The 25,325-nt window shown below is 34.8% G+C and overlaps 1 protein-coding gene across 2 annotated transcripts in view; it reads left to right on the forward strand.

Moving 5' to 3' along the window:
* Nucleotides 1-25,325, forward strand: part of THADA (THADA armadillo repeat containing) — a 116,855-nt gene that overhangs the window by 24,991 nt on the left and 66,539 nt on the right. For both annotated transcript variants that reach the window (XM_026683399.2, XM_087962937.1), the window contains 8 exons: nucleotides 101-237; nucleotides 1,529-1,675; nucleotides 4,533-4,690; nucleotides 8,946-9,055; nucleotides 13,989-14,121; nucleotides 15,638-15,751; nucleotides 16,069-16,191; nucleotides 19,905-19,996. In XM_026683399.2, coding sequence (XP_026539184.2) covers nucleotides 101-237; nucleotides 1,529-1,675; nucleotides 4,533-4,690; nucleotides 8,946-9,055; nucleotides 13,989-14,121; nucleotides 15,638-15,751; nucleotides 16,069-16,191; nucleotides 19,905-19,996 — 1,014 coding nt within the window. The remainder of the gene's footprint in view (nucleotides 1-100; nucleotides 238-1,528; nucleotides 1,676-4,532; nucleotides 4,691-8,945; nucleotides 9,056-13,988; nucleotides 14,122-15,637; nucleotides 15,752-16,068; nucleotides 16,192-19,904; nucleotides 19,997-25,325) is intronic.

A 25,325-nucleotide genomic window follows, 5' to 3' on the forward strand; every position in this document is an offset into this window, starting at 1 on the left:
GAATAAGCATTAATTTATCAAACTTTCTTTTATTTTTAAACTGTTAATTAATTTTAGGGTGTCTTGATTCCCAGTGAATTTCTTGATTTATTTGTTACAGTCATATGACGCTGACCAGTGAATGGAAGGAAGTAGTCACAAAACTTATTCTGATGTCCTATAAACTTTCTGCGGTAGTATCTCCAGTAGTTCAGAGTTCATCTCCAGAAGGCCTTATTCCAATGGATACTGACTTGGGTAATGCAGGAATATTCTAAAATTCCTGACTTTTTTGATGCACTAACCTCAATGAATTTTATGTTTTTTGTTTATCAAACTTGATATCTCTTGGCTGAATCAAATAGTTTCCTTTTATGAACCCCCCCAAACTGTACAAACCAGTATTCTTTCTATATATGTTGGTTCTGGTCAATATGGTGCTGTATTTTCAGTGTCAGTGTAAAATAGAGGTATGAGTGCTTAATATTTCTCAAGGACGTGCAACTATTGATTATAGGCCAGTAATGTTTACCTGGTATTATCAGTGCCTTGATCAAATTTAAGCATGGCCAAGATAGAGAATTGATAAGCCTCCATGTGGTTGATATTCAGATTTCCAAACGTATACAGAAGAAGAGGAATGGAAACCAGAACTAGCAAATTCCTTCCAGATTTCTCTTAGACATTCATTTCTTTAATTATTTCTGCCCCTAACATGACTGAGAGACCATTCCTTCCTTAAAGTTGCCATGCCTTTTCTTTGATGAAGTAAGCAATGGATAGGGACATGCCCATTTTTCCCCCTTTCTCTTTCCCAAGCAGTTTGTTTGGGAACAGGACAAATGGTTCTCACCTAAAGACTGTATTGAACTTTTATGTGACTTTTTAAAATTAAGCAGAAGGCTGCCCAAAATTAGTCTCAGGGCTATCTATAAAGCTATGGCTCTAAATAGTCTGCCCTGTACTAAGACACGCAGGCAAAGCATATGTAAAGTGCAAGTCTTCTGGTGGTGCATATAAGTAACAATAATATGCTGTTTTTAACTAGAAAAATGGGTCTGGCCTTGAGAAAATTTTATTAAAACCAAGAGAGAGAAAGGGTGACAAAACTAGGGAAGAATTTGGAGTATATTGTCCTATGGATTTAGAGTGGGATCACAGAGTGCAGGGTTACATGGACTGTAGTTTCCAGATCTTTCATATTACATTCTTACAGTTTCTTCCATTAATCAAGCTGGCTGTTTCTGAAGGAGTAGAAGTGTAACAGATCGGGAGGAGCATAACACTTCCATTTGAAATGTGAATAAATTATGGCTAGATGAAGGTGAAAAAATGGACTGATCATTGGGATCAAAGGAGAGAGTGACAATGTTAACTTTAGAGTGAAAGAATAAGAAATCAGGAACTTTAAGGAAACTGCATTGATTGAATTGGAAGAGTTATATTACATAACCCTAACATGAACTTCACACAGTAGTGAGGCAATCCTGATATTTTGACTTTGTGTAGTTATTATATATTTTAAAGTAAATTTTCTGCCCGCTCACAGAAACATCAGCAAGATTGCAGTCTATTCTTCTTGAGATACAGCCATGTGATACAAATGATTACTTCACAGAAACAAAATTGTTAAAAGAATGTTATAGACCAGACTGTGGTGATGGGAGAGCTCCAGATGTTTCCACTAAAATTAAAGGTAATTAAAGGTGAAATAAATTTGTGTCAGGGAAGACTCTGATGAAGATTAGAGATACCAGGAACTCTTATTCCAATAACTGTTATTCACAAAACCAAGGGTAGTTTTCTCATTTATTTATTTGAATCCAAGTGATCTTCTTTGATCTTATTTCTCCTAAGTTTATAGGAAACCATTGATGACAATGAATATCAAGAGATTTGAGCACTTTCTCTATAATATTATGATGGGAATGAACATGAGAGACCTAAAACACTGTCTAATACAATTGTTTGATGTTTTCTTCCCAATAAATAAAAGGTTGGAATCTAGTGCCATGCAAGTTTTTATTTTATCTTTGCAATCAAAAAGTTGTATATCTAGTATGCATAATATTACATGCATCTCTCTGACCTCCCTGTCAATATTAATCAGAATAGTAATATGGAGCAGCCAAACTGTTTAATGGACTATATTCTTGTGCAGAGGTTTAACTAGAACTCATGCTGCTGAATGTTTCCAGTGGAAATGAATATTTGAATATTGGGGAACTTCTAGGTGAATAAGGACTGATTGGAGAGGTATCCATGAACAGTGGAGACGACTGCTGTAAAGAATCTATTCAGAAAAAGGGAGATTACATTCTGCACGACAGCTCCCCCAGAAAGAAAACAATGATCTCCCATGGTTTCATGGTTTTGATTTCAGATTAAGAAAGTTTTCAATGGACCAGGAGACCAGAGAGATTTGGAATATTGGCTATTTTTGCTGTAAGATTTGAAAAACAAGTATATAATATAATAATATACCATGGGAAGTGACTGAAGCAGAACTAAACTCATAATGGCATTAAGAATTGAGGCTTGTTGAAGGTTGCAAATGGACACTAGAGGGAACTAAAGCACCAGGTAGAAAAGAGTTAAAATGGCTAAGCTAACTATAACTTTTACTTGTCTTAAAGACGACTTCAAAATGGACTGAGGCATTAATAATATCTCAGAAGTGGTATAGATGCTAGTGGTTAAACTTTTAGCAGTTGATGAGCAAATATGGATAGTTAAGGTGACCTGAGTTTCTGTGTGTGAGACCTGAGTGGGTTCTAGTGGTAGTTAATTCTTTGAGTGAGGGGATTGTTCTTTTATTCTTAGAGAGGCCTTGGTTCACCCCATTTTCAAGAAGCCATTGCTGGACCCCAGTACACTGGACAACTTTCATCCAGGGATTAACCTTTCCTTTTTGAAAAGGTGATTGAGAAGGTGGTTACCAATAGCTTCAAAAGGCCTTGACGAAGTAGTTTACCTATATCTTTTTCAATCAAGATTCAGAACCAGATGTGGGATAAAAACGGCATTGGTTGCACTTTGGATGATTCCTAGTATGTGAGTTGGGGTGGTTCATCCATCCTTGTAGTATTTGACCTCCCAGCAGTTTTTGATATCACCCAACATGATATCCTGGATTGACTTGGAGGATTAGGGAGGGTAGCATAATGTTGTGCTGGATTGCTTTCTTTCTTCAGGATTGATTCAGTCAGTGGTGTTTGAGGAGGAGTGGTCCTGCCCTCAGTCCCAACTAAGTGGGGTGCCACAGGTGCTCTCCTCTCTCCTATTTGGTTCACATTTGCTGTTCACATTAAGAACATTAGATGGAGTAGTTGGATTTCACAGATTTATCAGAATCTGTATTTCAAACAAATAAAACAGTAAGGAGGGGAAAAACTTACACTTTTAAATAAAACATTAGAAAAGGTGCTACCATAAGCTTAACAGGGCTATCCTACAGATCTAGTCCTTTTTGTCATATGTATAGAGTGGGTCAATATAATTAAACACGAGGCTGACTCCCTACATTAGGACTGTCTCTATACATTGCAGATTTTTGACGCAGATGCACAACAGATGTGACACACTTTTGGTAAGGAAAGAGGAGAGAGTAGGTTTGATTAGGGTAGTCCAGGTTTCAGATGTTTGATTTACAGAGATAAATTGAGTGGTGGGGAGTATTTATTTCGCTTATGCTGCTGATCCATATGAGTCAGTTCCAAAGTGAAAACAAGATTTTATGACTTCATTGCTATTTTGGGTTTTCTCTGCACATGGATGTTGAAGAAAATGAAAACACTATATTTAAGTATCAGGACTTTATCCTTGCAATACCAAATAGATCAAAATAGTTTTACACCTAGGAAATTCTGATTATCTGTTCAGAGGAATCTGTCTTGAAGCATAGATCTATCATCTGGTCAAAGCTAACATTTGAGTAGCATAACATCCAATACATAATCAGCTTTTGCAGTGTGAACTCATATACCATCAAAAAACAGAACTACATTTCATAACTTGACACTGTGTTCGGAGGATGTTGCTTGACGGTTAATGTGCATTCACTTGAGATGGTTATAAATCCTGTTTCTTGAAAATATGCCTGGATTTTGAAACACAGAAGCTATCCTATACCAAGTCAGGTCTTTAGTTCACCTAACAGAAATATCTACACCAGTACCTTAAACTTTTCTAATTTAGCCCTATGCTTGGGAATTTTGAGAAACAAAGCCTAAAATGTCTGAAGACCACTGGATTAGTTTTAAGGGCCAACAATTTTGCAAGGTTTCAGATGACAGCCTTTTCTTAATAATTGTAGAATCCTTGCAAGACTGGTATATGCATTGCTTCTGAGCTTCAGCCCAACCTCTAATCTCTTAATTGTTTTCCAGGCTAGTTAGTTTGTGATCCATGTATTTAATCTTACATATTTCATGGATAGTGTTGATTTACCATTATTGCTCAAAGATTGCATTGCTAAATAATCCTGGGAAGTGATTTTTAAAAGATTGTTAGAACTGTTGTAAGAAGTTTTGCTTTGTGTTTAATTTTTTAAGGTAAAGAACAACATACAAGTGATGTCACAGCTCAAATGGTGTTGGTATGTTGCTGGCGAAGCATGAAGGAGGTTTCATTACTTTTAGGGAAGTTATGTCAACTTCTGCCTGTACAGATGCTTCCTAGTTGTTCAGATGCACTGATAACAATGGACCAGGTAGGGTATCTAAGATGTTACGATTTGTTTATCCAGAGAATTTCAGTATTTACTGGATGAATTATTGGGATCATTTTATTCTCTCACAGTTCCATAGTTCCCTGTCTGGTGTGTTTCAAATAATAACAATGTCTTGATGAAAAATACATAGGAATAATTTTTGGGAAGATATTAACAGCAATGCACTTATTTTAAAATGGGGATCTTATTAATTGTTCCCTTTCTCTTCCTTGGTCTTTCTTAATTAGTTCAAACAACTTATTTAAGCAATGTTCTAGGTTAGTGGTGGCTAACCTTTTCGGCACCGAGTGCTGAAACAGGAGCACGTGGGCGGGAAAGCGGAAGAGCAGCTCCCTGATGTGCACACACAGGAGCACCGGGAAGAAGCTTAGCTTGTCGGCACGTGCATGCACGCCAGCCACCTGGTCTTCCAGTTTCTAATGCGCACGCAAAGACCAGCTGGCTGGTGCACGCATGCCCTCCGGAGAGCTGTTCTTCCAGTTTCCAGTGTTCCTTCGCACGCAAAGACCATGTGCGCCAGAACCCAGAAGAGCAACGGGCGACATCTGGCGTGCCCGAGAGATGGCTCTGCGTGCCACTTCTGGCACGCATGGCATAGGTTCACCATCACGGTTCTAGGGCAGCTCATGAATACTTTAACATTAACATTAACAGAAATAATGTTGAAGTAAAGAATATTATAGCAGTCAAATTCTGACATTTCTATTTCAGCATATTTTACTTTATTACTAGATACCCAATTGTCTTGGAAGAGTTTCCTTTAAAACTGACAACCCATGCTCTATTGGATCATCATTTCATAGATGTTTTTTTCTTAATAGAAAAAGAGAATGACTATGATAGGCAAAAAGGCAGTGGGACCAAAAGCAATTCCTCATTGAATTTCCTTGCAGGAAGCAAGCAGGAGGCCTTTGAAATCTTGCTTACTGCCTGCCTGCAGCATAGATTGGTGGAGGGGGTGATACGGACTGGGAAAGGATGCAAAGGTATCCCCCTCCCCTCTCCTCCCTACTGGTAAGTGGCTGCTGCTAAATTGGAGAGGAACAGAGAGATTGCTAAACTATTTTTATTTTTATTTATTTTTATTTGTCAATTGCTTACAAGATAATAGGTATAAGTAAAAACATAGTTATGAATACATGGACACATATAAGAAAAATAAAAAAATATAAAATTATAATATTTTATATAAAATATAATATTTTGGGAAACTGTCACATAACATTGAAAATGAAGATTACATGTCTGCATCAGCAGCATAGCAGCAGCCAGTAGCACTGAAGCAGCCACAACTTTAGAAGTCATGGGTTGTGCATTTTGGACACATTCTGTAAGTTAGCCCATTTGAGGTACCTTGGTTCAAAAATGTTTGCCTTATGATATACCATTTACCCAATTAAAAAGTCATAATGTGAGTTTTAATAGAATATAGATGCTTTTGTCTATATTCCAACCATATGGACTTAGGAATCTTCTATTTAGGAGAGTGCTTATATGTATATATTAAAGTTCATTTACTGACTTCCACATTTATGTTTTCCATTTGGCAAGCAGCAAGGTGAGATTTGATGAAATTCTCATTCATTATGGTCTGTAATTTTGGATAACAAACACATTGCTTGATTGAGGATATCATATTCTCTGTAGGCTAGATGACAGAATTATGCTCGCTCAGACCTGTTTTTAAACCCCCCCCCCCCAATTTTGTAAGACCATGAAGGCAAGCACACCATCTGGGACTGTTCAAGAGAATGGACTGCAGTGTTTACAAGAAATTAGCTTACCACAAGTATTTCATTTGGAAATATTTTGGATTTATTAGATTTCTGTTTTTAATTGATGACCTTTTCCCTTTTCCATATGGTTTTAACCAAGTCAGTTTCCAGCCTTAGAGACTATATACGTGATATAGACTTTTTTTGTTTTTTTCTGGGGGAAGTTTATGATGGGAGTTCAAAAATAAAACTCTAGTTTTTCAAAATTATGATACCATTTTAGACTGAAGAAGTATTGATGTCGTGCTGAATATAGAGTTTTGGAAATAATTCTAACATGTTTATTTACACGTCTCAAACAGATGTTTTCATCTGGCTCACAGCTGTGTGTGCCGTCTTGCAACGTTTTGGAAGTGCAGAGAAATGACCATCAATATACCATTAAGTTCCTTTTCTGTTCTAAGTCAAACAGGATTTGATTTTAAAGACTTGGGTTCACTTTTTAAAGCCAATGCCATGCATTTTGCCTGACAAATAGCTATAAATATTGGCTGTTTGGTCAATAGCATTAAAAAAAAAAATCTCTTACATTTTTTCACAGTTTATCATGCTATAACCTCAATTATTGTTTGAAGATTATAAAGTTGAATAATTATAAATAAAACAATCCTAATAATATTGATTTTTTTTTGCCCATTCAGTTATATGCATTGAATGCATGGCTTCATGGATTTTATTTAACTCTGTTCCCGAGTTCATTCCACAAGACAACTGCATGTGCAAATTCTTCTGGCATAGCATAGTTGCTTGGCATGAGTGGTGAGAAAAGAGAGAATATTATCATTTGATAATTTGAATGGTCAAATATTTGAAATTCTATATAAGGTTACAATGTGTGTGTCTGTGTCTGTGTGTAGAGTAATGATTCATGAAATACATTTGGTCTGTTGTGAACTTTTCAATGTGCATATTAATCCCTTGGACAGTTTCTTCCCAACTCTTCACATTTTGCCTCCATGTGTACCACATTATACTTTATTTTCTATCCAGTATGTAATCTGTGGAGAAGCTTTATATTTTTAAATTGTGGCTCATACTAAGCTTAAGGATGACTTTGGAGGTAGAAATGCAATCATCTTAATTTACTTACAGTAAATAATGTTTAGAGCAGCGGCCCCCAATCTTTTGGGCACCAGGGACCGGTTCTGTGGAGAAACGTTTTCTGTGGACTGGAGGGGGTATGGTTTTGCATGCTGCCTGCATTCCGCAGATGGGGCTTTGTGTGGACCGGTTGCGGACCGGGGATTGGGGGCCTCTGGTTTAGAGCTAGTTTGGTGTAGTGGTGCCTTAACCAGCACCAATTAGCACTGGGCTAGAATCCAGGAGACTGTGAGGTCTTTTACAGTGTTCTGTAAAGGAAATCAATCAATAGAGTGATAAAGTAATATTCTGAAATAAACCTTACTTATTTGATTAAGGCTTCATTTATTAGAGCCAATTTGGTGTAATGATTAAGGCATCAGGTTAGAAAACAGGAGACTATAAGTTCTAGTCTCAACTGTAAGCACCAAATCTGCTGGAAGACCTTGAATTAGTCACTCTGTCTCAGCCCTGGAAAGAAGGCAGTGGCAAACCACTTCTGAAAACCTTACCAAGAAAACTGCAGGGATCTATCCAGTAGTCATTTGGAGTCAAAGAATAACTCAAAGGAACACATTTACACAAATATTGTTTGTACAAGGCACTACCTATATTGCATCTATGCATAACATGTTGCTGCTGATTGCAGCAAGAGTACTAAGAGACATTGAAAGGAAAAGCATTCAGTGAATTCGTGTAATGACTTAAGTCTCCTAAAGTCCATTCCTAAATTATTGCATTGCATATTCAATTGCACTACAATTGTTGCATTCCTAAATTATTGCATTACATTACAATATCCATTTTAATATTTATAACATTACTACTGCTACTGTTAGAATTTTAAAATTCAAATTATTTTTAATCCAATTTTCCTTAAAACAATTGTTAATGTAATTAATTTAAAATGAATGGAAAAAAACATTACTAAAATAGAGGTATACAAATTCATCATGTGCTTCTTAGTTGAGGTACTTTACACTGAAGAAAAGTGATAAGGTTACTCTTTGTGGAATATTTAGAACATTTATAAAATAAGCCTGGTCGACGAGGATTTAAGACAAGAACCTTTTTTTTTCATTGCCTGCTAACCTAAATGTGCTTTTGAAAAGTTCAGTTTTGAACTGAAGAAGCTTCTTGGATGAGAAGCAAAAAAATTTCAAGAAAAAAAACCAAAGTCCAATTACCTTTTGGAAAGCACTTTTGGAACAATCCTGACCTGGATGATTGAGCATCTCCGTAGACATTTTTCCATGAGCTATATTATTTTATATATATGCAGAAGATTCTCCATATGAACTTTATCATTCACCATTTGTTTGTCAAAAGTGTTTTTGTGTACATGGTGTACATTTTTCTCATTTTTTCCCTTCTACCAGGTAAAAGATATTGGGGAATATTTCAAGAATCATCTCCTAAAATCAAGACATAGAGGAGCATTTGAGCTAGCTTATGCTGGCTTTATAAAACTTACTGAAGTATTCTCAAGGTAAATTGTTCTGTTATGAACACCTTTACTTTTAATCCTTATCTGAAAGTAGCCATTGCTTATTCAGATTTATTGTCCTTGTTTGCAGAAATATTGAGCAAAAATATTACTGCATTTTACCTGTACCAAATAATGTCTTCTTTCACAAAAACACCTTCCCCCTCCCCTTTCCCTTTGGCTTCTCTAAGGTAAATGCCATCCATAGGGCCAGTCAAGCCTTCACAGTGATAGCTTTTCTCCCATGGAACAGGTTGTCCCCTGATATCTAGACTGTTCCCCCATTGTTGTGCTTCCAAAGACTTTGAAGAGATAGTCCTCATCTGAGAACAAAGAGGATTGAGCTTCCTCAACTGTGCAGTGCTATTTGGAAATGTTTCAAATACTATGACTTTATTTTAATGTTTTTGGTGCTTGTTGCAAATCACTCAGAGCCATTTTGAATTCTGTGGCCTTCAGCTAAGTGAAAGAATAAATGATAATTGAAGCAAAATGCAAGTGGTCTTTCTGTATATGTTGAAAGCCAAGGGACAGATTTAACTCCATTATGAATTCAATTTAATAGCTTACTATCACATTTTATATCAGTTGTATCTTCCAAGATAAACTCACCTAAGTCACACTGGAATAGTGTAACAGATATAATTATGGCATATGTAATTGGATGGCTCATGAACGAATACAAGACACAATTGTGTAAAAAATGGAGAGCCAATTTGTGTAGTGATTAAAGTGCTGGTCTAGAAATCAGGAGACTGAATCCTAGCAGGCTGGGTGACCATGGGCCAGTCACACACACTCTCTCTCAACACACCCCACATAGTTGTTGTGGAGGGAAATAGCAGGAATGAGGATTATGAATGTTTGTGTCCTTGAGTTACTTAGTAAGTAATAAAGGTGGGATAAATAAATACATGTTATTTATTTCTTTAATTTAAAAATAAATGTTCTCTTTGTCATCACTGAAACTTAGCCATCAGGGACAGCCAACCCTATTATAAATTTGCTCTGTCAGGAAGTGGAGCTGGAGATGATTATTTCTTGGCTCAAGATGTAATTAAAAAGGGGACATTTGTGTCTTTGTATTCTGTGTAAAATTCGCTCTGATAGTTGTGTAAGGGGGAGATAGCATTAAAGGATATAAATTTAAATATATCAGTGAGGTGTTGCAGAAGGAGATTATTGTTGGTGTAGAATAAAATTATACTTTGATATTTCTTTGGTTAACCATTACATTTCAAATGTAATTTGAATTTGTAATTCAAATGTAATTTCAGTATGTACCATTATATTTCAAATAATTACACAGCAAAGTTTAAATTGAAGCAAGGAATCTATTAAATTATTTTTAGCCTGCTATACTGGTGGGATGGAAGGATGCATATTGTGTGGAACATTTATTGTATTCATTGAAAATGATCAGAGAAAGTATTTTGAATATGTAGGCAACTGAATTTTTCTCATGCCAGTTAAAATAGTCTGAGAAACCACAATGAGTATTTGCTGAATTGGAACCACAATGATTTATATATCAGCTAACTATGTTTTCAAGTGAGGTTTTGCAGATTATATAAATGAGTTGCTTAAATCTGATATGGGCTTGGACTCTTAAGTTGGGTAAAATCATGCTTGGATCTGTGACTAGCATGTTATTTTTAAAGCTCAATTTTCCCTTTCATATTTTTAGGGAAACTTGTTTCCCATGGAAATAATTTTTCAGCTAGTCTAGTGTTGCACAGCTGCCAAATTAAAGGGAGTAGTCTTTTTTGTTTTTAAAGTCAATAGTTCTTAATGTTTTTATTACTTAAGGACAACCAAAATTTTGCTTGCCCCAAAATGTGCAAGTTAGTGGATAACTGAACAAGATTAAATTACTTCTGGCATTATCAAAGCAGTACCATGTTATAATGCTAGGGGTCTGTCAGATTTCATTTCAGTATATTTTTGTCTTTCTGTTAATCTTAGCAGGAGTTAAAATGTTTGTTCAGAGATAAGTGCAGCAACTTATTTTCAACCGTGTGGTCGCTTGGGTGTATTTTCTTTCATGATATATTCTTTATAAATTCTAGTTGCCATTCCTGCAGTTTTTAAAAAAAAACAATTGAAATGTAAAGTTTCAAGATAGAGGAGAACTCATTAGGAATGTTAGTAGAATGTTAGTTGATGTCACATAGTCTGATTTATATAAAATCCGATAAGTTTCTTGTGTATCTTTCTAGATTAAAAATCCAACTCCATATCAGATTTAATGAGCAACTTATTGATATACAATCTGAAAAACCTCAGTTTAGCTGATGAAGAGATCATTGCGAACAGCAGTATTCAAAGCAAATTAAACAATAAACCCAAACTGTTAACTATGACATAAATAATTACTTTTCAGATGCCATCTGAGAAAAATTCAGTTTTCGTTCATGTGAAGATAAGGCAAAAAGGCACCCTACTTCTTAATGGACATTTCTTATTGATGTATGGTTGGTTGGTTCATGAGTTGGCATTGGCTACTTGCTCCCATTAGTCTAGTTATTATGATACATATACCTATTTATGAGTTTTACAGTTTAACAATAACTGGTTCCCCATCCTTATTTGACGAAATGCCTGGAAAAAAGTAATAGATTTGAGTTAAAGTCTATATTGAAGTATAGTAAATATAGCTCATTTTTCACCTTCTCCCTCTTCATTTTGCTGACTTAAATCAAATAGTCTTTTATTGGTCCCACACTTATCACCAGGATTTTTTTTTCTGTGGCTGCTTCCAGGAATTTGAATTTTATTTGGGCAGAATATTGACATGTAAAGAACTTCTAGCTAAAGTTGGAGCACAATTTTAAACTCTTTTAAATAATTGTAGTTTAATTATTACTATTTTTTCTGCCAAAATACTGCCTTGAGTACTTTCCATGGTAAGTGAGGAGTAACAAGTCCCATGCACAAATATAAATTGTATTTCTGTTGTTCTAGTATTTCAGGAGGTCTGTTGATTCATGTACTCTCCAGTTAGTTGAAAATAGATGAAAGGCAAAAAGTGTGTAATACAGTTTGTTTGGGGGAATTTAGAAAAGGGCTATGCTACCACTTTCTGTAGAAAATTACTTTATTGCCACAATCTATTTTTTAGGAAGACATTGTAGAAAAAAGCATAAATAACCTTGAAAAATTAATCGGAAGCCCCTAAGACAAAAGATTAGCTTTGGATAGTGAGATGGGTGGCATATAAATTTAATAAATAAATAGAAATTTATAAACTGTTTAGATTATGTTTTATACAGGATAGGGAAGAAAAACATTGTGGTTTTTTTAAGGTTTTGTTATTATCCATCGAACAATGTTTCTTATCAGTGGCAACTTTAAGATGCATGGACTTTCTCAACTAGTATGCTTGTATGGGAATTCTGGGAGTTGAAGTCCATACATCTTAATAAAGTTGAGAAACACTTGTTGTAATGGAAGAAATTATTACTTGATTACAAGTAAGTGGAATAGTTTAGTCATTCTAATCTGTTGAGAAATACTTTAAAGAGAGAAGATCATATAATTCCTTAGTATCAAGGTCCTTTTCCTAAACCATAGCACATCTTTACTCAACAAAATTGCATGATGCAAAAACCAGATGCCATACTATTTTTTGCAATATGCAAATGCAACTGTTCAGACTGCCCATCTGTTGTAAAAGCGGGGGCAGAACTCCATAAATATGGACACAATGGAGACCTTAGTGTAAGGTTTGGGAGGTACAGAACAATATCCAGAACTATTTATCAGGATTTCTATTTAGCATGGCAAGAAGCATAACCATCTGGCTGATTTTAGGATAAGCTATAATAATAATAATACTGCAAAAAGATTGCACACACTGACTACATACTGACAATGGCATAATGAAATAGCAGTGAATGAATGAATTTGAATATCTTTAAGAAATAACATTTGCCTGCAAGCAAGAATTAGTGGAACCTTAAGCATAGTGTAGTATGGTCTGGTCTGGTATGGTACGGTATGGTATGGTACAGTACAGGTATAAGTAAGTATAAATGTAATAACATAATCAACAACAATAAAATAACAGAAAATGAAGAAGTTAAAATGCTCTGACTTTAGAATTCACATAGACAAGCACCTGCCACGTAACACCCCAGACCCAACTATTATTGATAAGAAAGACAAAAAACTCTGGGTAGTGGTTGTGGCAGTACCTGGTTACAGTAGAATAGAGAAGAAAACTGGAGAAAATCACAAAATACAAAGATCTGCAAATGGAAGTAAAACGAGTGAGGTGTGGTTGGCTGAGAGAAAATGATAGGTTGAAAGTTACCCAGCTAGTTTTCATGCCTAAAAGAGACCAGGAACTCAGTATTCTGGTTTCTAGGTCAGGTCTTTAGCCACCACATCAAACTGGCTTGCAAAATACTAAACAGGAAGCACACAGGAAATATATAATGACCATGAAAACTTGCATCTTCCCATACAAGCATTAGGCTACCATGGGGGTGTATAACTGGCAGCTTGTTTGGTTTGGTGTCGGGGGTGAGGGGGAGAATAGTGGTTTTGTTTTAACTCTGTTTTTACTAATAGTTATGAGCTGCCTAGGATCATTATATTAGGTAGCCATATGTGTTCTGTAAGTAAATAAACTAATGACAAATTATAAAAGAGTGTCCTAGAGATGCTTAGTTATATATATTATAAGAGAATAGCAATGCTCTTTAATAATGCAGATTTGTAAAAATAAGAAACATCATGTTGGGCAATATCAAAGGAATTCTTCTCTGGTGTATTTGAAATACTTATTTTTGAAACTTAATGACTTTCATACAATTCTTCCACATTTTTAGGTCTTCTACGTCAAAATATTAAGCATTTTGTAGAATATTTCTTTAGTTTTGAATTCTATCATTCCCTACTCTTAATAGGTTTGTTTTTCTACTCTTAATAGGAGTAATAATGAAGAATTACACAAATTGCCACAGCAATGGTTATACAATGTCCTGGAAGAAATTAAATGTAGTGATCCTTCATCTAAACTGTGTGTCACTAGACGCAGTGCTGGAATTCCTTTCTATATACAGGTACCATATATATTTGATCTTGATATAACCACAGTTTCTGGACTAAATCATTTGAGACATGCACAATGTATTGTTAGTTAAATACTAAGAAATTTTTGTTTGGATTATTCTAATGGTATTAGAATTTCTTCCAGTTATGTTGTTCTGTTAGTTCTTTGCAGAGACCTATAAAGCTTAACTGGATTAGCAAGCCTTTTGAGTTGTTATTAGTAATATTTTAGATGAAATTACAATTATCTTTCTGTCCACAAAATGGGCATCTTTTATCAAATACTATACTTGCTTTGAAGTCCTACATATTGTTTACGAATATGATTTAGGAGAATGACTTGAATTCAAAACTATTTCTTAATACAATTCTACTGGGGATCTTTTAAACAATAGCAAATGTATACCTTGTTAACTACATACATACCATTTAATTCCAATTAAAGATCTTTGAAACACAAATACAATTTTAAAAAATCTTCAGAAAACACAAAACTATAATTGATTCTAATAATTTTGGTTATAGACTTAGGTAACCTATATGGAGACTAAAGACTCAAATGCAAATTAAATGAAATACAAAATACTATATATGCTACAATACAAAATAAAAGAACAAAAAATTTAGAAGGAAGGCTTGGTGATGATGAGAAGATACTTTTTAATATTCAGCCCTCACATTTTAATTAAACCCAACACATATACAAATATACTGCAGTGTCCAAAAGGAGGGTATTTACCCAAAGTTGCTACTATAGGATTACAGCCCTTCTGAAGCACTTTTGGTATAGTATACGCAGGAAGAGAATAAAGAGAATTTCCTTTTAGCACTGTATCTATCTTACATTTTCGATGTTCCAAATCTGTTTTAGAAATAATTACAACACTGAAGATAGAAGAAATTCAGGATTATATTGGAGAATTGCTCTTAGGTTATTATAATTTTATTTGCCTCATGGATTTTGGAAACTTGTTCCCTGAAATAGGACAAGGATATAAAATAGTGTCAAAGTTGTTGAAATATAAAGCATATGTGCATACATACACAAAGACTAATTTTCAGGTTTTCTCATAATGTATTTGCCTGCTTCTTCTAAGTTTTGGTTTTTCATTTAGTATTTGAGTCAATTACTATTTTGATGCCACTTTTATGGCCGAAATGTTGAACAGTATTTACTTGCTATATTTTCTCATTCATCTCTGTAAACAACATGAGCATTTATGAAGTTGGCAATACATTTGTTCTTACAATTTTCTACTTCCTTTGCCCTAAATATAATATATTAAAAGAACTTTTTAATTTTTTAATGAATTGCTTCAGTTTCCCAAAAAGATACATATGAGAATTTTGCATAAGCATGACACCGAAATGCAAATCACAATTCTGCATTTTCCTTTATTGAAATGTTTATATGTTCTTTTGCTACTTCTTGATACTTGAAGCTTATGTTTGGTATTTTCAAGTTGTCATGTTTAAATGTAATAAAGGTATATTATATCACTTTATTTTATTTCTTTTTTATTCCAGGCCTTGCTAGCTTCAGAACCAAAGAAAGGTAAAGCAAGTCTACTAAAAATGACTATGAAAAGTTTGATAAGCTTAGCTTTACCTTCAGATATACCTTCAAGTATAATTTCTCAGGTAAAGCATCTCTCTATATCTCTTTCTGTGTTAATTCAGAGGAGAAAGTCTGTAAACAGAATTTAAATTTGATATGATTCCTCCTCTGTGCTTAAAACTTCTCATCTTCTATTTTAATTAAATTGAAGGCCAACTCTTGGGGGCCAAATCTAAATATCAAGGGCCTTAAATTGCAAGTCCTGTGGAATGATTGTGAGATATAGAGGGTACTGATTAGGATTTGTACCCCATTTGTATTTTTTTTTTGTAAAAAAGTTGGCATACATAACTTTCTGATACATTTCAACTAAAGTTCTTTTGTTAACTTACTCCCCCAGGTTCATGCATTAAATATCTTAAGAGCTTTATTCAAGGATACCCGCTTAGGTGAAAATATCATTCCTTATGTGGCAGATGGGATGCAAGCAGCAATATTAGGTTTTACTTCTTCTGTCTGGGCAGTAAGTTGATTCTTTACTTATAGCATATTAAGTTTGAAAGCATTATGTTAATAGTGACCAGACCAGGGATTATGGTTTCTCTAACTTTATAATGTCTGATTTTTAAAAATAAATTATTTTTATAAATTAGATAGAAGTATTTGGAGTATATAGCTAACATGCTCGCATAGGAATCACACCATGAAACAACATGTAAAACCACTAAAATTGGTTATTACATCCACTAACTTTTGGTTTGATTTTTCTTTAATTTTTTTTATACTAAAGGCTAAATATTTATTTGACTGAAAAAAATGATGTCCATTATCTTATGATACAGAGTGATTTGTTCAAATTAAAAGTCCAGTTACTTTTAAATTTTTATTTGTTATATCTTCAAATGTTGCTTAGCCAATTAAAACAATAATTGTAGCCAGTAGTAGTCTCTTGGTCTAAAATGAGAGACTATTTTTTGACTGGTTTTACTGGCATTTCAGAATCATAAGTTGCACGCAAGCCATAAATATTCACAGAAATATGTACACTATTCATACATAGCTTTGTGTCCATAGAGAAAGAAATCCAGTCTCTCCCTTATTAGATTTGAGTGCTGTTCTCTGAAAGTGCAGGATAGAACTTCCAATTAGTTCTTGCAGGTATTCATATAGCAATAGCAATAGCACTTAGACTTATATACCACTTCACAATGCTTTACAGCCATCTCTAAGCTGTTTACAGAGTCAGCATATTGCTCCCAACAATCTGGGTCCTCATTTTACCAGCCTTGGAAGGCTGAGGCAATCTTGAGCCAGTGAGGATCAAACTCCTGGCAGTCAGCAGAATTAGCCTGCAATACCGCATTCTAACCACTGCAACACTATGGCTCAATATGGAGACTACATAATCAGATGTTTTCATATATGGTCTAAATAAGGTCACATTGTTTATATTTTTAAACTATCTTATTCACAAACTTTATTCTACGATTTACATATGGGACTTTTATGCAATATAGGCTGTTGAAAGCATCAGACACCTAATGTCAACACTATATTAAAAACAGATGGAAAATAATGGATCAGTATGTTAAGATATTTAGGGAGTTATTAAAATGTAGTCATAAGTGTTGTGCTTTACCATAATCCATTAATAAGATGAAAACATATGCACCTGAAATTACAGTTAACACACACAGACAAAAAAAACCCAAATAACCAGTCAAATAAGATATCTGACAAAAGAATCAGAGACTGTTCTAAACATAAAATATACTCAGTTATAATCATTAAGCAAAACATGCCCCTGCTTTGAACATTTGCTCAAAGAAGCCTTTCCACAGCCATAAGGATTGTCTTACTATTAGAGCAAATAAATATTTATATTGTTTTACTAGTAGAGCAAAGAAGTGAAATTTCTGAAATCAGTCCAGTACTGATTTTCAGGGGGATTGAGATTAAATATTTTATATGAACTGCAACATCCTCTTCAGCACCATTAACCATAAGGGCATTGACAGATTTACAAATAACTTATACATCTTGTACAGTTGAAGGCACTTGCTGCTTTCTTAATTATATCAAGAAATTCCTGTAAAGGGATGAATACTTTTCAAATAATTTTTACCTTCAAATTTGTTTTGCATTACAGTATCACCATATTGCAATCTTTTCATTAGATACTATAGGCCACTTTGGATAGCTGTATCATATATCTGGATTTTATATAATTGTTTTTTTCCCCTATAAAATGATTTAAAATGAAAAAAGGCTAATATAAAAAACAAACTCTGAGGGCCCAGACCTTGAAACCATGTTGTATCTTTCTTGCACCTGTCCTTCATATCTGAAGACAATTCTGCTACCTGGTGATTGTAATTTGAGAACAAAATTAAACATTCTAATAGAGAAACTTGATTTGATTAGAAGTATGCCTATTTCAGAATAGAGAGAAGAAGGCAATGTATTAGAATTAGTCTTAACTATTTATTTCAAGAGGAGTCCTTGTCAATGAGATATCCATATCCCAGCTTTTAGTGCTGTACAGAAACGAAGGACCAATCTTGCTTTAATTATTGAAGGAATTGCATTTGATACCTCCTTTATGAGTGACATCATTTACCTTCAAAGTTTTATATTGAGCGAATTGACTGCCAGATGAGGCAAATAATACACATAGATAACAATATGTTGGCATTTCTCAATGTATGAGTCAGTTGCCCATTTATCTTTAGTATGTAACTTTGTAAGATTTGACAGTAATTATCCAAGGCCAGTTATAAACTACTCATGCCAATCTGATTGAGGGAAAAAAAGAATCACATTACCAGTATTAAGCAATTAAGTCATCTTTCACATACTTGAGATACAGAATGTGGCTTTCTTGTCACATCTAAAACAGTATCATTTACACTATTGATATTGATTGATACAACAAGTAACTGGGGTATTGACAGATAATAACCATTTCATGAAAACCTTGCATGCATATTAAAACTTTACTGTAATCAAATATTGCTGAATCAACAGTCCCAAAAGTAAATAAATGCAACATATAGTTTGATTTTATTTTGTGCTATATATTTATCAATTTGGCCTATGGTAAACAGTGAGGAAAATTGAATATCCAGGTCTAGTATCAGTTAATTGTATTTTACTATGAACTGAAAGCATATAGTATATGATTTCTTTTGTCATTGCCCCAAATGTTTGTAAAATTGTAGATTCTGATTAAGTTTTTATTCAATGGAATTTTATTTGAGTAAAAATGAAATGAGATAATAACTAAATTTCACTGCTTTGATCTGCTATTTAAATGGGAAAAAATCCATATTTTTTCTTCCAATTCCTTTGATTAATCAATGCCTTGACATTTTCCCTAGTTATCACCTGAGCATTCAACTGAATTGATGTATTTTCCCATTTTATTTGGGATTAAACAAAAAAAAATCCACAGGATTTAAAGGAACGTTTACAAGCTAATGTATCTAAAACCTTCATAACACGCTAGAGGCCAGCGGACCATTCCAGGGCATCAGAAACAGATTTTCTTTTTTTGATGGTCCCCAAACTTTGATCTTTTAACTACAGAGAAAGAGAAGCTTGTGATGGATTGCATATATATTTTGATGTAAAAACCTCAATTCCCTTTTATGAAGATTAAATCTCTGTTATTCACAATGAGTTGTGATGAGCAAACTGAGATATATCTATCTAGATATATTATAAAGTACTGATAAAATTAGAACACTTAAATTGTAATATAAAACATAGTATGAAATTACTGTCAAATCCTTTGGTTTCTAGATATCCATCTTCTAGGAAACTGGATGATGATGATATTCATAAAAATGTGTAAGGGATGCGGTTTTCTTCCCCCTTGTTTCTTACAATACGCTATTAGGGGTAAGAAGAAAGCGGGGAATCCTTACTGCATTGCTTGTTTATCAAGAATGTCAGGTGCAAGAAATCAGGAACCAAGCTGTTCGAAAGAGTACAAGTTTAATCTATACTAGCTGGCTATTAAGAATCTGAACTATTAATGGTCAAGGCAAATTGGCAGTTGATAATGGAATTCAAGGAGGGCTGGCCTCTTGTGGGCACAAAGTAACGTTTGACCCCTCATTTGGGTCGATCTTCAGGATAAGATGGAGTGGCATATACATTTAATAAATAAACAATCTTATTAGAAACTGAATACAAATATGTTAATATTTGCCATGTTGCTTAATATATTAGGTGAGAAATTCATCTACGCTTCTCTTTAGCACCCTCATTACAAGAATATTTGGAGTGAAGAGAGGAAAGGATGAGAGCTCAAAGAAAAACAGGTATGTTTATTTTAGTAAAGAAATACTTCTGTAAAATGTATTGTAGTCGAAAACAAATTGATAAAGTTTGATTACATGTAAATTTATATGTGAAACATAATTTTACCAAAAGATATGGAGCCTTTTTTCAAAAATGACCTTAAAAATTACATACATTCGGATGCATTGATTGTATCCTTTAATTACATGGACAACAATTTTTTTCCAAAGTCTTTATTTTATTTTATTTTATTTTATTTGTCAATCACTTACAAGATAATCGGTATAAGTATAAACATGAGTAAGAATATAGGAAATAGGTACACATAAATGGGGACAATAGGACAGGGACGGGAGGCACGAAGGTGCACTTATGCATGTCCCTTACAGAGACCTCTTAGGAATGGAGTGAGGTCAATAGTGGATAGTTTGAGGTTAAAGGAGTAGGGGTTTGAGGATGTAACAACAGAGTCAGGAAGTGCATTCCAGTCATTGACCACTCTGTTGCTGAACTTGTACTTTCTGCAATCAAGTTTGAAGCGGTTAACATTGAGTTTGTATCTGTTGTGTACTCTTGTATTGTTGCGGTTGAAGCTGAAGTAGTCATTGACTGGTAGGACATTGTAGCAGATAATTTTGTGTACTATGCTTAAGTCCAACCGTAGGCCCCGTAGTTCAAGATTGTCCAAGCGTAAAATTTCAAGTCTGGTGGTATAGGGTATTCTGTTGCGAGCAGAGGAGTGTAGTACTTTTCTTGTGAAATACTTCTGGACTCACTCAATGGTATTAATGTTTGATATACAGTGCAGATTCCAGACAGATGAGCTGTATTCGAGTATTGGTCTAGCAAAGGTTTTGAATGCCCTAGTTAGCAATTCAATATTTCCAGAGAAGAAGCTTCGTAAGATTAGATTTACAACTCTTAATGCCTTTTTGGCAATGCTGTTACAGTGAGTTCTAGTGCTTAGATCATTAGATATGAGTACTCTGAGGTCCTTGACAGAGTGAGGGTCATCAACAAGGTCATATCTGCCTAGCTTGTATTTGGTGAACTGATTTTTTTTACCAATGTGTAGGACAGAGCATTTGTTGGTCGAGATTTGGAGTTGCCAAATGTTTGACCATTCAGACACATAATCAAGGTCACTTTGAAGAACAGTACCATTGTCGGTGGTGTTGAATAGTTTTACATCATCCGCGAAGAGGACGCAGTTACGAATAAGGAGATAGCAAAGATCATTTATGTAGAGTATAAAGAGTGTGGGTCCTAAAATGCTGCCTTGGGGGACACCACTGGAGTGGAGTTGACTGGAGCAGGGTTTGATATAGTGCTCCCTATTTTTACTATTTGTTGCCTGTTTGACAGGAATGCAGTAATCCACTTATGAAGGGATCCGGAAATTCCGTAAGAGTTTAGTTTTAACAGTAGTTTGTCATGTACCACTGAATCAAAGGCTTTGCAGAAGTCTATGTAAATTGCGTCTATTGCTTTACCCTGGTCGAGTAGACTAGTCCATATGTTTTTGCAGCGTAGGAGTTGTAGGTTGCAGGATAATTTTTTCCTGAAACCAAATTGTTTTTGGGAGAGTAGGTTGTTTGACTCTAAGTGGAGGGTGATGAATTGGTTAATAATTGATTCCATGACTTTGCACGTGACACAACACAGTGAGATTGGTCTGTAGTTTTCAACCAGGCTGGGGTCACCTTTTTAAAGATAGGGATGACCGTAGCTAAGGATCATAGGTTCGGTAAGGAGCTGGTTTTGAATGATATATCATATATAATGCTTAGGGATTCTGCTATTCTTTCTCAAAAACATTCGGTGAGTATAATAGATCCTTTCAAACTGAACACAAGTATAATTTCAGAAAGTCTTTGTCATGTAGGTATCCTGAGAAATATGAAATTAACTTTGAAGTGCTATAATATATGTAACTGCATAAAGTTTTCAAAATGTTGCATGAATTTAACAGAGCTAAAAGTGTTTTGTTGCTGGTTTTAGTTTGTACTTGGTATCTGAATACAGCTTGTACTTGGTGTCTGAATGCAGCTCGCTGCTGTATTCAGCAATAGTTAGTCGGTGTTGATGGATTCTAGTTGTTCCATTATTGTTTTTCCATTCTGTCAATATCCTGGTGAAACTTTTTGCCATGGTTGTCACTGAGATCTAGATTATTGGGAAAGAAATCCAAATGTGAATGCAGAAAATGAATCTTCTGTGATAGATTGCACTTCATGATCTTGTGTGTTGTAAAAAGTTTGTCAATCAGCTGAATATAGTTTGGTGCTCTGTAGTTGCCAAGAAAATTATCAACGACATTCTTGAATTGCTTTCCAGGCAATTTTATCTGGCTCCACTAATGGACCCTCAAACCACTTGTCATTGATGACATATCTTAATCTTGGCATCAGTTATTCTTGGAAGCACCTGTCTCAGAAAAGCGGAAATCTTCATCTTTCTGCTTCATCACTTTCACAACATTTTTCATCAGTGCAAGTTTTATGTGAAGTGGAGGCAAAAATACCTTTGTTAGATCAACAACTGGCTCATGTACCATATTTTTCTGTCCTAAATCAAATATAAGAGTGGCCATTTGTTTTTAATCTATTGTGGTACTTTTGCACAGCTGCCTCATTTGCATATGTAACAATAGTACTTGCTATATCTGAGCTGCATTCCAAACAGCAGAAATGCTGCTATTAGATCTCCACAGATATTCTAATTGTACAAACATTTCTTGTAATAGAATAGACTACATACCATCAATAACATTTTTGCAGGCATCTGCACATCTTAAAATTTCTCTCTCCATTTCCCTATTGCTAGCAAACATTCAACCAAAGAATATCAATTCATCTACTTATTCTAGTTTTACATCAGTTATGCATTATTTGCAATCATTCCTTTGTTTTTCACATCAAACACAACCTTGGTGTATGATATGTTAACCATCAGATCCACACTGCTCCTTATATCATATAGTCTAACACAGACCTGGGCATTTTATGGCCTGTGGCCCGACAGGCAGTCCCACTCCAGGCTGCGGCAGAGGGCAATACATTGCCAGTAGTGGGGACTGGGGAGGAGGGGATAGGAATGGGGCATTGATGCGATGTTGGCATCAGTGGTGGGATGGTGGTACAGCTTCAGGGTCGGGGATGGGGCGGTGCCAGCATCAGGGCCAGGGTGTCGGCGGCTGGACGATGGCTGCCTTTTACAACAATCCCAGTTGTCAAATGGCCCCTTGGGAAAATTAATTGCCCACCCCTGGTCTAACATTTGCGGCAATTCATTCATATTTTTAGCCCCAATTGCAACATGTATTCACATCTCCAACAGATACATTTCTAATATCATCACAAACATTTGGCTTACATTGCATATAATACATTAAAATTATCCTCTGAATCATCTGGAAAAAAAATCCTCTGAATCACCATCTGAAATCTATGTCTTCTCGGTCATTATTGAATTTTCACTAAGCATTCTATTAATTATTGTGTTTATATCATGTGTTTCTTCAAAAGGATCTATAACTATAACCTTTATGGAGATGGGAGGTCTCGAAACATGAAACATCATACATACATACATACATACATACATACATACATTAATTATCATTCTCCTCGAATGATCATCAGCTTCCTTTTCGGTTCTCATCTAGTTTCCACAATGATAGTATCACAGGAATGTTGTTTACAAGTTGATGCATCTTTAATCATATATTCATTCAACAAGGAGCTCTTCTCCTTTGTTGTTCTTTAGTTTGAACCAATCTTTCTCATTGTATTTTCTCATGCGCTGCTCAACTTTCTGTAGTGGGACTTCTTTAAAAACTGCTTTTTTTGTAGAGGCAAATTTCTGACCTTTAGGAATAACTGCTACATAATCCCCCTTAAAAAGGTGCAGAACAGAACCTTATATATCTTTAGTAACATTGTCACAAGAACAAGTGGCAATTGTTCCTTACCTAGAAGGAAAGCTTTTTCAGAATGCTAACCACAATGTTGTTTCAAGATGGGGCTGTTTGGTAGCAAAGCTGTGATATTCTTCCAAGGCTGCACTCACAATTGTAAGTCAGCTGAGATTAGTTTTGATATCCTGGGAACGTCTTAAACAATAAATGCAAGAGGTGGGATGTTTCTACAACTACAAAGCTAATACATGCTTAAATCACATTTAATATTTTTTTAACATTAGAAAAATAATGTTATCAGTCTCCTGCATAAACAAATGACTGTATTTGGGGTTGTTTTTTTTTATCTTTTGCACTACCTGATATATTTACCTCCATCATTAAGAAGTGCTGGCTTTTCACAGTGGCTTAACTTATGCCTAAATACACAAAGGTATCATAAATAGCAAACTAATAGATACTGGGAGAGTAGGGTATAAAAGAGATCAAAGCCAACAGACCATGCAATCATTTCAGAATCTTGGCTGGCTGCTCTTGTAAATAAGAGAGCTTCTAAAGCAGAAAGCATTACTGTATTTATATATGCCTTGACTGACAGCTCGGTTATTAACTTTATAGAAACACAGGCAAGGCAAGCCCTTAGGAATGTTTGCTCGATCGGTTTCTGTCTGAAAGAAAATGGAAGCCAAGGTACAATAGCTTGTTCTCTGTTTCCCCAAAGTGTTTATTTTAGAACCATGCAGTATAAAAGAGTGTTTTCTGAAGTCAATGAACTTAAGCAGTGTTGTTTGATTTCTGGTATTTAAGCATGTTGCCTTGCTGTTCCTTGAAAAACAAACACCACATTCATCAATCTTTTTTTTCCATTTTACTGATGTTGAATTATTTTACATTCTTGTACATTCTTTTTCATGGCTTAATAAATTTGAATTATATCTGTGAATAATTCACAAAAATAATTTGTAACTCAAGTGACAAAGTAGTCATGATGCCTAAATTGTTTTCTTTATTGTCCTACAACAGAATCTTAACTGTTACAGGTAGTGCTCGACTTACAGCCATTCATTTAGTGACTGTTCAAAGTTACAACTGCACTGAAAAAGGTGACTTATAACTGGTTTACACGCTTATAACTGTTGCAGCATCCTCATGGTCATGTGTTCAAATTTGGGCTCTTGGCAGCTGGTATGTATTTATGACAGTTGCACTGTTCTGATGTCATGTGATCATCATTTATAACCTCCCCAGCTGGCTTTTCTGACAAGCAAGTCAATGGGGGAAGGCAGATTTGCTTAACAGTCACATGATTCATTGAACAACTACGGTGATTTGTTTAACAGCTGTGGCAAAAAAGGTTGTAAAATGGGGTACAACTTTCTTAATAACTGTCTTGCTTAGTAATGGAAATTTTGGGCTCGGTTGTGGTCATA

The sequence above is a fragment of the Notechis scutatus genome, chromosome 1 (assembly GCF_049901735.1).
Source record: "Notechis scutatus isolate UNSWTSFEM ecotype Mainland chromosome 1, rNotScu1.2, whole genome shotgun sequence".
Lineage (NCBI taxonomy): Eukaryota > Metazoa > Chordata > Lepidosauria > Squamata > Elapidae > Notechis > Notechis scutatus.